Raw genomic sequence first — 14,876 nt, forward strand, 5'->3', positions numbered from 1 at the left:
AGGTTTTTTGATGGTAGAGATCTTACATTGCAGGACACATACAAGTAGCTCTAAAATATTTTCACCTCCCATCCAACCCCATGTTGTCCAGGTTTCACATCACAGGATACATGGTTCTTCAGGCTTGCTTGAAGTGATTGCATTGATGGGGGATGGGACCAGACATGCCCTCTCAGGCTGGGTGTGAACCCTCAGAGCTGGCCTGGAATTTTGTGTCCACCACCCCCTTTCTTCCATCCCTACCACCCTTAGGGAGGAGATAGATTAACCCAAGTAAAGCAGAGAGGGTTAATGGTGAACATGTGACTGTGCTCTGATATGACTAAGCCAACCACAATACAATCTTTTTCCTTTAGTGGACACTGGTTTCATGCATATGACACCTTATCAAGCCCAAGAGGCTTGTTAGAGTGAGCAAAATGATACCTCAAAAGTATTAAGGGAATAAATTAGACAATTGTGACACTAAAACACTTTCTGCAGTAAGAAAGGGTCTCTGATTTAGGTTCATAGTACTTACACTATTAACTTTTACAAATGTGACAATAACATTAATGTCATTAATGTTAATGATTTTAATCTGTCGTTTTAACTCTCTTCTATATTATAAAGAGTGAGGATTCTGATGAGGATGAGCCATGTGCCATAAGTGGCCGTTGGACTTTCCAGCGTGACAGCAAGCGTTGGTCTCGTCTGGACCAGCTGGACCTGGATGTATTCTCCCCTCAAGCTGGAGATTCTGGACGCTTCACTCCCTTCCTTTCCCAAGATGAGCGTTTTGCCAGAGGACCCCTTCTAAAGGAGGGAGTTAATGCTAGTGCTGAGAGCATTTTAACGGATCTTAGTGAGCAGCCAGAGGTGGGTTCTCTGCACAGCGCTGGTAGCGGAGGTCGATGTGGGTCCCTGGCTACCACCGTACCATCCAGTCCTGCAACAACCTTCTCCAATGTTAACACAGCCACTACAACCAGGGCAAGCTCAGTTGCTAGCGTTTGCTCCTCTGGAACTTCGGGAGCCAATGAAGACTCCCTGTCTGATGGGCTTCCATCGCCGCTGGAACGCGAAAGCTTTGCATTTGATCTAAAACCAAGCTTGATAAGTAGTGGTGCTGAAAAAAGCACACGTTCAAGAGCAAAGAGCTTCTTGAAGCGCATGGAAAGCTTGCGGCTACGCACCAGCAGCAATGCAGCCTCCAAGCGCAAGAAGAAGGGTGTAGCTGGGCAAGGCAGGCTTGAGATCAGTGGGCCGGTGCTGAAAGAGGGTTTTGACGAAGACAAACTGCAACGCCTCAACTGTGTGGACATTGCAACTCTGGATCGCAATGCAAACCGAAACATCTCCTATTCAACGCAGACAAGCAGTGGGAGTGCAGGGAGTAGCCAGTCAGAGGCCAGCAGTGGGAGTGCTGTAAGTACGCCCAGTCCAGTCTCAAGAGCACGTAGTCACAGCACAGCAGCTGGGTCCACCAAGAGAGGTGGTATGTACCTGGAAGGCTTCGACCCATTTCATTTCGTTGTGCTGCAACCTTCGGTAGACCAAGAAGGAAAGCAGAACCACCAGACCCAAAGTAAGAGGATGGAGCCCAGCTCAACTGCTGAGAACAATCGACGCAACTGTCAGAGTTCAAATAATAGACAGATGGAAGAAGAAGAGAGTCGAGAAGAGGAAGGAGGTATAATATTCTTTTATTTGCCTGAAGGCCACAAGCCTGGCACTTTTCCTAAAGCACTTGGGGATGGAGGATCCTATCGTAGTGGCGACACCAACTTAAGCCGGCGCCCACCCCGGAGGGGGTCTGCTACCTCACTAGAGAGTCGACTGAGTGTCTATGATAATGTTCCTTTCTCAGAAGTGGGAGATGATGAAGACGAAGCAGAAGGAGAGAATGAGCCAAAACTTGAGGATGTGTTGGATCGAGTCAGTGGCCTGCAGCAACGGGTAAATGCCTGGTCAGAAACAGGAACTGGTGAAGAAGAGGAGGATGAAGAGGAAGAGGAAGGGGATTCAGATTCAGCCCTTGATTCTGCATCTCCTTGTCCATCATCCCCACTGCAGAACCACTTAGAAGAGACAGAGAATGGCAGTGACCAGGACAGCACTGGAAACCCGCTAGCAGAAAGGGATGAGACACTCAGCTCACGTGAAAGATGTGACTCTGGTGTGGGAGCATCACTTACACGAGCCAACAGGTGAATCTCTTACACACACTGAGTAATCTATGAGACAGAGATTTCTCATGTTTTCTTATTGGCAGTTCAACCTAAACCATTCCTGTAGTAATTTAGAGCTTTGGCAAAACTCTATGGAAAACTATCATGGATAATAAAGCACACTAAATGAAGGGAAAGAGAGAGAGAGAGAGAGAGAGAGAGAGAGAGAGAGAGAGAGAGAGAGAGAGAGAGAGAGAGAGAGAGAGAGAGAGAGAGAGAGAGAGAGAGAGAGAGAGAGAGCGAGAGAGAGAGCATGTCAGAACGGCTCTCCTTACATGACAAGGGACTTGAAGGATACAGAATCCTAGTGGAATGTACCACAGGAATTCTAACCCCCACCTGGTGATAAAGGCCTTGATTAATCTCTGTTATCTGCAGCTGATCCTTTAGCTTGTGTTTATGTGTGTATACACAATATGTTTGAGTCAAGGTACTTTTTCGGTGTACTTGTGAGAGTGAATTTTGTGTTACCATAATAAATGATGTGTAGTTTAGGACTTGCAGTTTATAAACACTAATTTATATTTGTCAACAATGTCTATGTTTTGAACATTTTGTGATTGGTTAGGTGTAACTTTTGTGTGAATGTTTATGTTGCAGACCTCAGAAACTGCGCTGGCCAAGTTTCCAGATCTCCCACAGGCCAAGTCTGTCGTCAAGAGTGCTACAAGTTGGATGTCAGTCAGTTTTGCAGATGAACCTCCTCCAGAAATACAGCCTGCTCAAACTTACTGCTCTACTGGAGAGATACACACCCACCAACAAGCATGGCTTCAGCTGGTGAGGACACAGATAAATATGAATACAAATCATAAATATGTGATATCTATCTATCTATCTATCTATCTATCTATCTATCTATCTATCTATCTGTCTCTGTCTGTCTGTCTGACTGTCTGTCTATCTCTTTTCCGCTTTTCCCTTTACCCTTTTCCCTGCTTTCCTTGCTCATTGGGGTTTGGCATTGCTGTGGCTTTGCAGTTCGGTAAATTATCTGTTCCTGTTATTAGTGTTCACTTACACACACTTGCCCATCACCACATCTACACCATACATCATGATAGTGACAAACCTGCTATTCAGCACCTCAGAGACATACACACTTACAAATGCACAGACAAATAGACTGTCGGTCGGAAACACAAACAACCTGCCACATGGATGTCCACACATGTGTTTGTTCCATTATATCCCTTCTACTGCTCAAAGTCATTGTCTGCTGTCACAGTGTTTATCCCTTTGTTTGTAAAGGTACCCCCCCCCAGCTTCTAGATGTCTAAATGTCCTGTCTAGATAAATACACAATTATCTATACACTTGCAAACCAGCATACTGTTGACACATGCTGCTCATGTGTGCCTCTGAACACTTATGTAACATTGATGAATTTGTTTTTAAATCTGCCTTTGTTCTGTTTGTATGTACTATTATAGAGATATGACTTGACATTTGATAAATACTATGCAATGTTGGGAGTAAATAAGTAAAAACAGCAATAGTACTTGGTTATAAGCTTCTTTTTTTAAACAAGTATCTGTGTAGCACGATAAAACAGCACTTCACTGTTTGCAATGTCAGTTTGTATTTATATATACATTTTTGTGTGCTTTACAGGGCTGTTCCCAAGTTTATGAAGCGGATCAAGGTTCGAGACTATAAAGACAGGAGTATGTTTGGTGTTCCACTGCAGGTGATAGTTCAAAGGAGCGGACAACCCCTGCCTCAGAGTATTCAGCAAGCCATGCGTTACCTACGGAGCCAATGCCTCGACCAGGTGAGAGATGACAGACGTGCACATTTGCAAGTACACACATGTCCAAACATATGCTTCAAAGCTTAGAGAAGATTTCACAAACACGTCATAGCATACCCAACTTTGGTTTGTTCAGTGGTATATTCAGTCCTCTGTAGAAAAACAACAGTCTAAATATTTGTTATTAAAAAGCTGCAAAGAGAAAAACAATGTCTGGTCAAGGTCATAACCTAGTTAAATGATCCCTATTTGAACAGCTGTTTAGTTGTATATCCCCTGTTGTGTTGCTACATGCAACAACGGCATATTTAAGCTCAAGACATCTGTTGTTTTCTCACCACATACTTTAGTTCAACACTCTCAGTCTAAGTTTGCATGTTGCAAAATATGCCTGAATGTCCTGGTTCCATATATCCACTACATACATTACCACAGTTAGCCACATGGTTGAAATTCCTGAAATGTTCATGAGAAAGCAAGTGATCTATTGACTCTTCCACCAAGTGATCTCTCTCTCTCTCTCTCTCTCTCTCTCTCTCTCTCTCTCTCTCTCTCTCTCTCTCTCTCTCTCTCTCTCTCTCTCTCTCTCTCTCTCTCTCTCTCTCTCTCTCTCTCTCTCTCTCTCTCTCTCTCTCTCTCTCTCTCTGGTGTCAGGTAGGAAGGCTACTTGGCAAGTTACATAATACGTAGTTACAATTTTAGCTATTTCCAGGCTTCATAACTTGGTTATGTAAGAAGTGCTAAAGAGTTTTCCTAAAGATGTCTTTCCTGTATTTGGGAAACTCATGATCACAGTGGTAATCCATCTATTTAGCTGTCAGTTTGAAAGAGAGCATTCAAATGAATAAGGGAAGATAATTTGAAGCATCTTCAAAGGCATCTTTCAGTAGCATCTTCAAAACATAATTGGGCGTAATTGCAATTGCAAAGTGTTTTTTTTTTACAAGTTATACTAAATTTCTAAACATCTTTCTTTACAGGTGGGGTTGTTTAGGAAATCAGGGGTGAAGTCACGTATCCAAGCCCTTCGCCAAATGAACGAATCATGTGGTGCTGGTGGGGGCGGAGTCAACTACGAGGGCCAATCAGCTTATGACGTGGCCGACATGCTAAAGCAGTATTTCCGAGACCTTCCGGAGCCTCTGCTTACCAGCAAACTGTCTGATACCTTTCTACAAATTTATCAATGTAAGAACATGCACTTTCTACATTGTTTTGTAACACTTGCACTGACATATGCCTGTACAAAATGTACTCGCAAACATTGATATCTTGTTTTTTGAAACAAGAACTCAACATTAAAAGAACAAGGCATTTCATATCCAGAGGGCAACCCACAACTACACAAAGACTGTACTATACTGTAGATGCTTGTTCTTGGATGGGTGAAGAAATCTAAACAAGTTCAGGAAATAGCTGTCAAATGATGTTTTGGCACCTATAAATCAGAATGTGATTCAGTGCCAGCACCAAGTTGTAACTCACAAGCGGTCTAGTGTGTACTTACCACAGCTATTTCACAGCACACAAACTCTCTAATATGTGTGTGTGTGTGCTCACCAGAAAAATATGAGAATCTTGAACAACTCCAAACACGTACAGCAAACCATCCATAATTTAGTCTGTTGATGATGCCAAGGTACAATAATATGAAATTGTTTCTGGTTTTGAGCCAAAACTTTTTTTCCATTCATTTATTTAATTTTATATTTATCAATGTTCTATTTAGAAAATGTAATGAGAATATAATATAATTTTATAGACTACTCTAATGTAATTTAAGAGGTCTGTCGGCCATGTGTCAAAAAATCACAGTGATTATTCCATTTGTAGTGAACAGAACATTATAATATATTTATACTGTGATATTAGTACATTGTTCTTGCTTGGATAGGCTCACAATAAGCAGCATTATAACTCCTGTCTTTCAGGAAAATAGCTTGATTATAGTGGTCTTTTACCCCAACCAAAATTACGAAGAAAACAACCAGCACAAATATGTCCTCTCAAACACTATAACTGACCCCAACCACAAGAGAGGTCTCAATCCCACACAGAAAAGCAAGGGTTTGTGTGTGACTGTTTTTTGTTCACACAGGGTCTTTCATTCCCAAGGGTGGAAATAACAGACATCATCTGACTGACACTCACACACAATTCCATACATGACATTTCAGTTCAATCAATCCGTCCTTTGCTGTTCATAAGCCGCTTTTTTAAATGGCGTATTACAACACATTGCAGATATGTTGAATATAGAGATTGTGCAGTTTGAATGGGCTAGATTCTTCTGTCAGTCCAGTTGGTTTATATTGTTAATTTCTGAAGTTTGAACACCCCTCCCTGATCAAGACTAACTCCCTTCCTTCCTTCCTTCTCTGAATGACATAATGAAAAAGGATAGTGTAGTGGGTGTATTGATTGTATAAACTATTTAGCTATTTTTAGATTCAAATGTGAAAAAAAGATGTAAAAATATTTAAATATGAAAAATTATAAGAAAAAAATTAAATACACATAATATAAATATAAATATAATTCTAAAATATAAATAGTATATATTAAATATATAAATATAATACATATTTGAATTAAATTTGAAAATATATCATTAGTAATACTTTTTTTAAACTATGTTTATCATGAGTTCCCTTTCCAAAGGGAACTCGCACTGCATCGAATGACGCTTTTGTGACAGGTGTTTGAAATCACTATTAAATCACGGCAATCCCATTGACCGGCGACAGCCGCTGACTTCATTAACGTGCAACCTGGAAGTATAAAAGGACCTGGTTTTGTAAGGCACCCTTTTATACTTCCAGGTTGCACGTTAATGAAGTCAGCGGCTGTCGCCGGTCAATGTGATTGTTGTAATTTGATAGTGATTTCAGACACCTGTCACGCCTGAGGTGTTCCCCAAAGAACAAAGGGGTGTTTCGACACAGTGTCTCATTCCCTGTTCTCAGGGAACAAAGGTTACAGTCATAACCTGAGAGGTTTTGATGATTAAGATTGCAATTTGGTCGATCGGATCACAAGTAGATTAAATCCTGGTGTTTTAATTTTTCTCTTTTGTCCACTTTTAACCACTTCTGTCCTGATTTCTTCAAGGGGAGGGTCTATGTATGGGCTTTTTCAGATCTTTGTGTTTGAAATCAGGAATGGTCAAAGAACATTGTGCTTGGTATGTAATTTCGTCTTCAAACCATACTTGGGTCTCCGGATGACACCTCTCGTCTGGCTAGTACGCTTCCTATAATGTTTACATATTAGGCCAGTGGGCGGTGTTTTGCCGCTGCTTGGACACATTCGACCACCTGAGCGTTTATACTACAAAAGTAATCCGGTCGAATGTGTTTTCGAGTACCTCTGGAAGTGGTTGAAAGTGGACAATCTCAAAACATTCAATTTAGACCTGTATTTAGCATCTTCCACTTGTGATCCGATCGACCAATCATACTCTGTGTTCGGAGTAAACTAATGAAACAACTCTGTGATTTTCAGACGTTCCCAAAGAGCAGCGTCTGCAGGCAGTGAGGGCCGCCGTGTTGCTTTTACCGGACGAGAACCGCGAAGCCCTGCAGACTTTGTTGTGCTTCCTGAGTGATGTAACAGCCAGCGTGGGTGAAAACCAGATGACCTGCACTAACCTGGCTGTGTGTTTAGCACCCTCTCTTTTCCACCTCAACACACTGCGGAGAGAGAGCTCCTCACCCAGGTGCGTGTGTGTGTGTAGCCTGCTAACAGAGTTCACATAGATCTGCTCATCTATTTAATTGCAAACTGCATATTTGGCATGCGACTACTTCAAACCCTTAAACCATGCAATTATACTCCATCTCGCTTGAAAAACCGTAGGTAAGGAAGAATAGGTTAAAAAAAAAGAGAGATGACTTGCGTAAGGCTTTGAACGCCCGATGCACTTTAGTGCATTAGTGCTTGTATCAAACATATTTTTTACTTTACCCAGGTATTCCTTTTCATGTGTTTTCCTTATCACAGGGTCATGAACAGAAAGAACACCTTGGGAAAACCAGATCAAAGGGACTTGAACGAGAACCTGGCGGCCACACATGGCTTGGCACATATGATACAGGAGTGCAGAAAACTCTTCCTGGTGAGCATGACTTTATCTCTGAGTGCAATTTGTCCAACAGAAACACACAAACACATATGTTTTAAGAAGAAAGCAGACAAAACTTTCATCTCTCACGCATATCAATTTTATCAAAGCTGTGTCAGTAACAGTTTAAAACTGATGGTCTTATCACTCTGCACCAGATGTGTCTCTCTGTCATATGCTGCTCATGTGCAAAGACAAATGCACTGTCGTTTAATGTGCAGATGCTCACGCTACAGCATTTCAACACATCTGCTACCAAAACAGCATCAAAACCCCCCTGAATTTATTTAAGTTAAGATTAATGCAGATGTTACACAATGACCAATCCTTCCTAATTGCCCATACAAACACTCATAAATGCATACAGAATTAGCAGCCATGGCTACAGCTAGCAGTGTTGTTTTTTTATCAGTGGGAATTGTAGAAAACTTTAAGTAAATACATTTCTAACCCCCTGGCCACAAATGCAAATATTTTTGCAACATAAATATACATGGACACACACTTTCCATTTTAGTATCTATTTAGAGGTCAGGAAGGAAGTTCTTAACTGGATAGGTTTAAAACATTTAAAGTCAGAAGAAGTTGAAAAACATAAGAAATTCAATTTTGCATCTGACTGAAATGAAGTCCACAAAGCAGCATTGTGTTCACCTACACACTTGCACAATTGTTAAACCATGTGCCACTGCTTTCCCTGAGCAGATCATAACAAACTCCATTATTAAGTTAAGCTGATTATGTGGAGTCATTTACATAAGAAAATAACTCAATTTCGGGCTATTAGCAAAAGTTATTTTCTTCTTAATGGGCTATTTATAGAAAGCGAATAATTCAGAATGAGCAACAGAAAGATAGCATCTTGTATTAAAGGTCTTCCGCCCCTAAATCTGATGAGGAAGGTCTGGCCGCACTCGTAATGCTTTTTGCTGTACGCAGATAACAAGTTTATCTCAACAAAACGCTGGTAAAGGACAACAACCATGAACTAATAAACATCACCAGTCAGACAGGAAAAGGACAGAGAGCAGGACAGGACAGGACACGCACAAAAACACTCACAGTGGATAAGGGCAGAGCGCTGAACAACACATACACACACACGCACACACACACACACACAGGATGAGCCACTTCCAGTTACAAATGAATCACTCTTGTCACTTCTCTTACCTTCACATTCACATATTTTAGACTGACAAAACTACTATACTACACTGTGAAAAAAAAGATTTTTATTAAACAAAGATTAATATAGTAGGCTACGTTTTACAAGAAAATATTTAAAATTTCACATATAATTTAATCTGTTAGTTGCTGTTTCTTTGTGATTGTTTGTGAAATTTACTTATTGCTGAGTTAAAATTGTTTTTACACCAATTTTTTTTTTCCCACTGAACAGCCATTATCATGATTTTTCATTAGTAATGTAAAATTGAGCTTACAATGTTCACTCTCTGCTGGTTGCTCCCATAGGTGACATTAATGCTAATGTTGATTTGCATGTTATGAAGTAGTCATGAGTTCTCTTTAAATTAATTTGGTTCTCTATAATACATCCCTGCTTTTGTTAGCTGGACCCTAAAATAGGTGGTGCTGGTGTTGCTGGTGTGCTGGTTCCAATATCGGGCCATTGACTATTTAAAGCATGATGTGTTTCATCACAAAGATCATGCTGATCTCAGATTTGCTGGTGAACATTATGGTTATGCTGGCCTAACAGCACCAAACCAGCCTAGACCAGCACGAAACAGCCTGGATTGCTTTCAGGGATTTATTAGTTTATTAATACCTTCTTTTTCTTTCAGATTCCAGAAGAGATGTCACGCTGTAGGAACTCGTATGTGGAGCAGGGCTTGAGTCCCATGCGGATGGAGGTGTTGGTGGAAGACTGTGGGTCCTGTAGCTACCAAAGTCTGCTCAAAGACAGTATTGATGCCCTGCTTAAAGAAGCCAAGGACAAATTCAAAGGTTATGACAGCTGCTCGACTCCAGAGAACGCTGAACTTGCATATAAGAAGGTAAGGGAACTTTATAAATACACACCCTTTTCGAGCCACATTTCATGTACAAGCTCCCTTCCTTTCTTTGCTCATTTTCTTGCTTGTTCCTAATGGAAAAGCTGTCTTTTTTTTTCCCCTTGCATCACCTTTTTCATGTGAAAGTGTTTTTTCCCAGCTCTGTTTTGGCCTAGAGCCCACCATGACATCAGTGTGTTGGTTGTTCTAGCACTTCACACCAACCAAACTACACTTGTGTTCAAGACAGAGTTCACTCAGCCTAGTTCCCTTGTCTTTGGACATTATTTCATGAATCCATAAAGCAGGGGTATCCAAACCTGCTCCTGGAGGACCACTAACCTACAGAGTTTAGCTCAAACCCTAATTAAACACATGTTGAACCAGTTAAACAAGTTCTTCAAGATAAGTAGAGACTTCCAGGCAGGTGTGTTGGAGATACATTTTGCAGGAGATTGACTCTCCAGGAGTGACATTGGACACCCCTGCAATGAATCATTATAGAATCCTCTGAGCTACCTATAGAATTGCACGTTTTTGGATGAAATCACAATTAGGAGTAATATCATACGAGTTACTATTGTGCTGGAACTGTTAATGACCATATTGCATCATCTTTCACGACAGGTTCAGGACGGGTCGTCTTTACGGCAGTGGAAAGTGTGCGTGGACGTGCCTGCCCCTGCTGAGGATGTCTTGCAGCGGATTCTGCGGGAACAGGAACAATGGGATGAGGACCTGTTAGAGTGCAGGACTGTGGAGGCACTAGAGCATAACACAGAAGTCTATCAGTACGTCAGGAACTCCATGGCGCCCCATCCGCCAAGAGATCACGTGGTGCTCAGGTGATTTGAAACACAACGTTTTTCATGCTACAATTATAATTGAAATTAGAATCCGAAGATTTATTTTGTGTTCATAAAAATCCTAAGCTTTTTTTTTTTTATGGTTCAGGTCGTGGGTGACAGACTTGCCCAAGGGAGTGTGTGCTTTGGTGTGTGTGTCGGTGGATCATGAGAGTGCAGAAGCGCTGGGTGTTCGCACTAACGTTCTGACCTCTCGCTATTACATCGAACCCTGCGGATCCAACAAGAGCCGTCTCACATACATTTCCAGAATAGACAACAGGTGAGGAAAGGAACCTCAATATATTTCAGTACAAATATATATATATATATATATATATATATATATATATATATATATATATATATATTTTTTTTTTTTTTTTTTTTTTTATATTTTGCTTTTGCTTTTAATTTTTAATTATTTCCATTTTAATTAATTATTAGGATGAGGTAGAATTTTGTCCTAACAATTTTTTTTATAGTCTAAAATGTAATATTTAAAAAAGTAATAATGAAAATTATTTTATATGTATTTGTTTAATTAGTTATATTTATTTATTGTATAATAGTATAGTATATAATTTATATATTATATATAATAATACTAATAATAATTATTATTATTAATGAATTATTTATTTATAACAATTATTTTATTTTTAATTTAAATGTGTATTATTTAAATGATACAATTATATATATGTACCAATTATTTTATTTTAATACAAATTTTTTTGTTTTTAAATATTAAACATAAACACAAATACTATATATAATGAAATGAAAATATATATTATTTTCAAATTAGATATTAATTTATAATAATTGTAATTATTTAATTAAAATCAATTTAAAATAAATAAATAATATGTAATATATTATTTATATTTTTATTAAATTCAATATCTAGTATTAATATAAAACAATCAAATTTTTAATAAAAATAATTATGTAATTTTTTTAATTCAATATTTATTTCAAATATTTTAATTAAATACAATGACGTGTAAAGGACTTCATCACTCACATACTTTTTTTCCCTGTGATTTTAGGGGTCGTTGCCCTGAATGGTACAATAAGCTGTATGGTCACCTGTGTGCTGCAGAGGTGGTGAGGATACGAGACTCCTTCACCTGCCTGGACAAATAAACACGCACACACACACACACACTTGTGTGCACTTTGACGTTTCATTTCACCTCTCAACAAACTCTTGCATTAGAGAGGAAGATGATTTTAAACTCCCTTAACACACGATCTGAGCCCTTAGATGATACGGACTGTCAACTGTGCCGAAATCAACAAGCTACATTGGTCAGAGTTCTTGCCATTTTGATTGCCATCAAATGACAAGCCTGAAAGACTGGAAATAGGCGTTCCTGCTGCTATGACATCATCATCCTTGACGTCACAATGCTTGACCGTGTTACTGAATATGTCATAGGGTGACTAAATGTGATGGGAGGTGCTTTTGCTTCTGAGAAGCAAGTATGTGTGTGTGTATTTTTGAATGACTGTGGAAGTGAGCATATGAATAGTGTGTTTGATGTTTATGTGTGTGTATTATTGACAAATGAGACATATTCTATGCACTGGCACCCGCTGCAATACAGTGTTTATACCTATTCCTGTGTGCATCACTGTTACATAGTATCTGCAAAGCTGTGTACAGTGCTTTCCTTATAGAGAATGGACAGATGGATGAATGGATGGACATGACATGTTTGTCTATAGACAAGACAGAAGGTGGTGGCTGGCACACCTTTGAAAGGAAGACAGGAAATTTGTGATGGAGAAAAAGACTAGTGAATGCAGACACTTAAACAGCAGAAGGTTCCAACAGCACCAAAACCAAAGCTGAGACCAATATACCGATGGACCAATTATTTAGGATTCCACACAGGACTCCAAAGAAGAACATTAATACAGTTTACACACCACGAGGCCTGTGTTGGTCGAGATCAGTGCTGCAAACCAATACAATTCATGTGAACTCAACAGTCTTGGCCATTTAACATCTCGAGTCCTGGGAAAGGAGTGTTACGAAAAACTGAAAGGATAAGAAAAGCTTTTTGTTTGGGTTGGATGTTCAGGTTTGATTATAGGGGCTACCAAGCCAGCAACTTTGTCAGAGGATGGTAGAGAATGTATGAGGAGAAGTGATGTCTGTTTGTTTTTGTCAGTGTTAACCAGAAATGAAGTAAAAGTCTAAAATTGTAACAAAGCTTGCATTTACACTTAAATATAACCAGGCATGCGGTCACACAGCAGATCAGAGTAGGAGTGCTGAAATCATCCAACAGAGTTCTTTCTGACGTGATGAGTCCAGTATGAGTGATGAGTCCGCTTTATGACTGACGGTCCTGGGTTTGATGTCTCGATTTATTACTACTTACGTGCCTGTCCACGGCGGTGTATCATAAACGTGTGTAAATTAAGCGTATGCTGCCAAACAGAGAATAACGCATGACAATGACAGTTAATTTAAATGCCTCTGTATTTATATCACTCATATCTTGTTTTTGTATGTATCTTATTTTATTGTAAATGTTACACTAAGTTACAGAAATGAGAAATTTGTTTATCTTTTTTATTATTAATGTTATTTCTGTACAGATTAATCATGGTCAAAATGCACTATTAAATGTATTAAAACAGCATGAATGGCTTCCATCGATGATGCGTTTGTGTTTAATGATTGATGTTCGACTTTCATTAATATTTTAATTTTTGACAAATTTCTGTTGTGTTCAGCACTCACATTATTAATCTCAAATTGATACTAAACTTGCATTAAAACAGTGAATTACAAATTGATTGAAAATAGAAATACTTTTCCTAAAATAATTTAAAGAAAACTGGCCAAGGTATTATATAGTATGAGAGGTAATATTTAAAAAAAATAAATGATTAATTTATTTCTTGACAATTTATATACTGTATGTATATATATATTATTTTTAAATAATAACAGACAAATACACTTAAATATAGTGAACTAAATATATTTACCAATACTGACATTTTTTTTTTTTTTTAAATGGTACAGAGTTGTTGAATTCATACAGGTGTTTTAAGTATTTTATGATTAAGTGTGCATTTAAACTATTTGAAAATTATGAATATTCTGATATTTGGCATTCCTAGTGCCCACTATCGTAACACTTTAGTTTTAGGATCAAACTATCACTAATTGCATATTACTAGGATATTGACTGATTATTTGTACTTATAAAGCACATATGAATACATTGTTCAGCATGACCATATTCCCTTGATCCAATCCAATACCTAAACTTAACCAACTTTTAATAAGCAGTAATTAGGAGTTTATTGAGGCAGAATTATTTAATAGTGAGAACTAGACCTTAATCTGAAGTGTGACCACATTACTAATTTTTTTTTTTTGAATAAAATGTCAGTGTCTTTGTCACTGTCAGCTGCGGTGCTGGTGATCTCAGCATCTGCCACATCATTTATCTATAGGCCTACCGCTCAAACAAAGAGGGAAATGTCATTGCAAAGCCTGCAAGCCGAGGCCAGACTCAAAGTCATACCAGCCAGAGAAATCTGTCACCTTTACACCACGTTCAGCAATCTGATTTCCAAGAAAGGTAAAAAAAAAATAAAAAAAAACTCTTATGGAGTCACATTTATGAACCAATCCAACAGAAAAAAAAAGTTGTGCTTTCCTGGGAACCGAAAAACAGGCCAGGAAAGGACAGATAAGGGGGGGGGGCTCATTTCAGAGTTTTCCATCTTTCTTCTGAGAATGAGTTAGAGGAGAGTTCCCACATTGATAAATGATAGTGTGTTAATGTGAAAGAGGGAAAACAGGACAACATATTCCTCCAGTTTGTGTATGCAGTTTATGACCGCTTCAATTTAATTTGCCACATGTGAGCTGTCTGACAGGAAAACAAT

The 14,876-nt window shown here is 38.8% G+C and overlaps 1 protein-coding gene across 5 annotated transcripts in view; it reads left to right on the top strand.

The window, feature by feature from the left end:
* Positions 1-13,627, top strand: part of dlc1 (DLC1 Rho GTPase activating protein) — a 140,453-nt gene extending 126,826 nt beyond the window's left edge. For all 5 annotated transcript variants that reach the window (XM_077205028.1, XM_077205029.1, XM_077205030.1 and 2 more), the window contains 10 exons: positions 613-2,189; positions 2,811-2,990; positions 3,825-3,984; positions 4,944-5,151; positions 7,468-7,681; positions 7,966-8,080; positions 9,895-10,107; positions 10,732-10,949; positions 11,059-11,232; positions 12,005-13,627. In XM_077205028.1, coding sequence (XP_077061143.1) covers positions 613-2,189; positions 2,811-2,990; positions 3,825-3,984; positions 4,944-5,151; positions 7,468-7,681; positions 7,966-8,080; positions 9,895-10,107; positions 10,732-10,949; positions 11,059-11,232; positions 12,005-12,101 — 3,156 coding nt within the window. In that variant the 3' untranslated portion in view covers positions 12,102-13,627. The remainder of the gene's footprint in view (positions 1-612; positions 2,190-2,810; positions 2,991-3,824; positions 3,985-4,943; positions 5,152-7,467; positions 7,682-7,965; positions 8,081-9,894; positions 10,108-10,731; positions 10,950-11,058; positions 11,233-12,004) is intronic.
* The last annotated feature ends 1,249 nt before the right edge of the window (positions 13,628-14,876 follow it).

This window comes from Siphateles boraxobius, unplaced genomic scaffold (genome assembly GCF_051911475.1).
Source record: "Siphateles boraxobius isolate OS27281-9 unplaced genomic scaffold, OSU_SipBor_1 53, whole genome shotgun sequence".
Classification (NCBI taxonomy): Eukaryota; Metazoa; Chordata; class Actinopteri; order Cypriniformes; family Leuciscidae; genus Siphateles; species Siphateles boraxobius.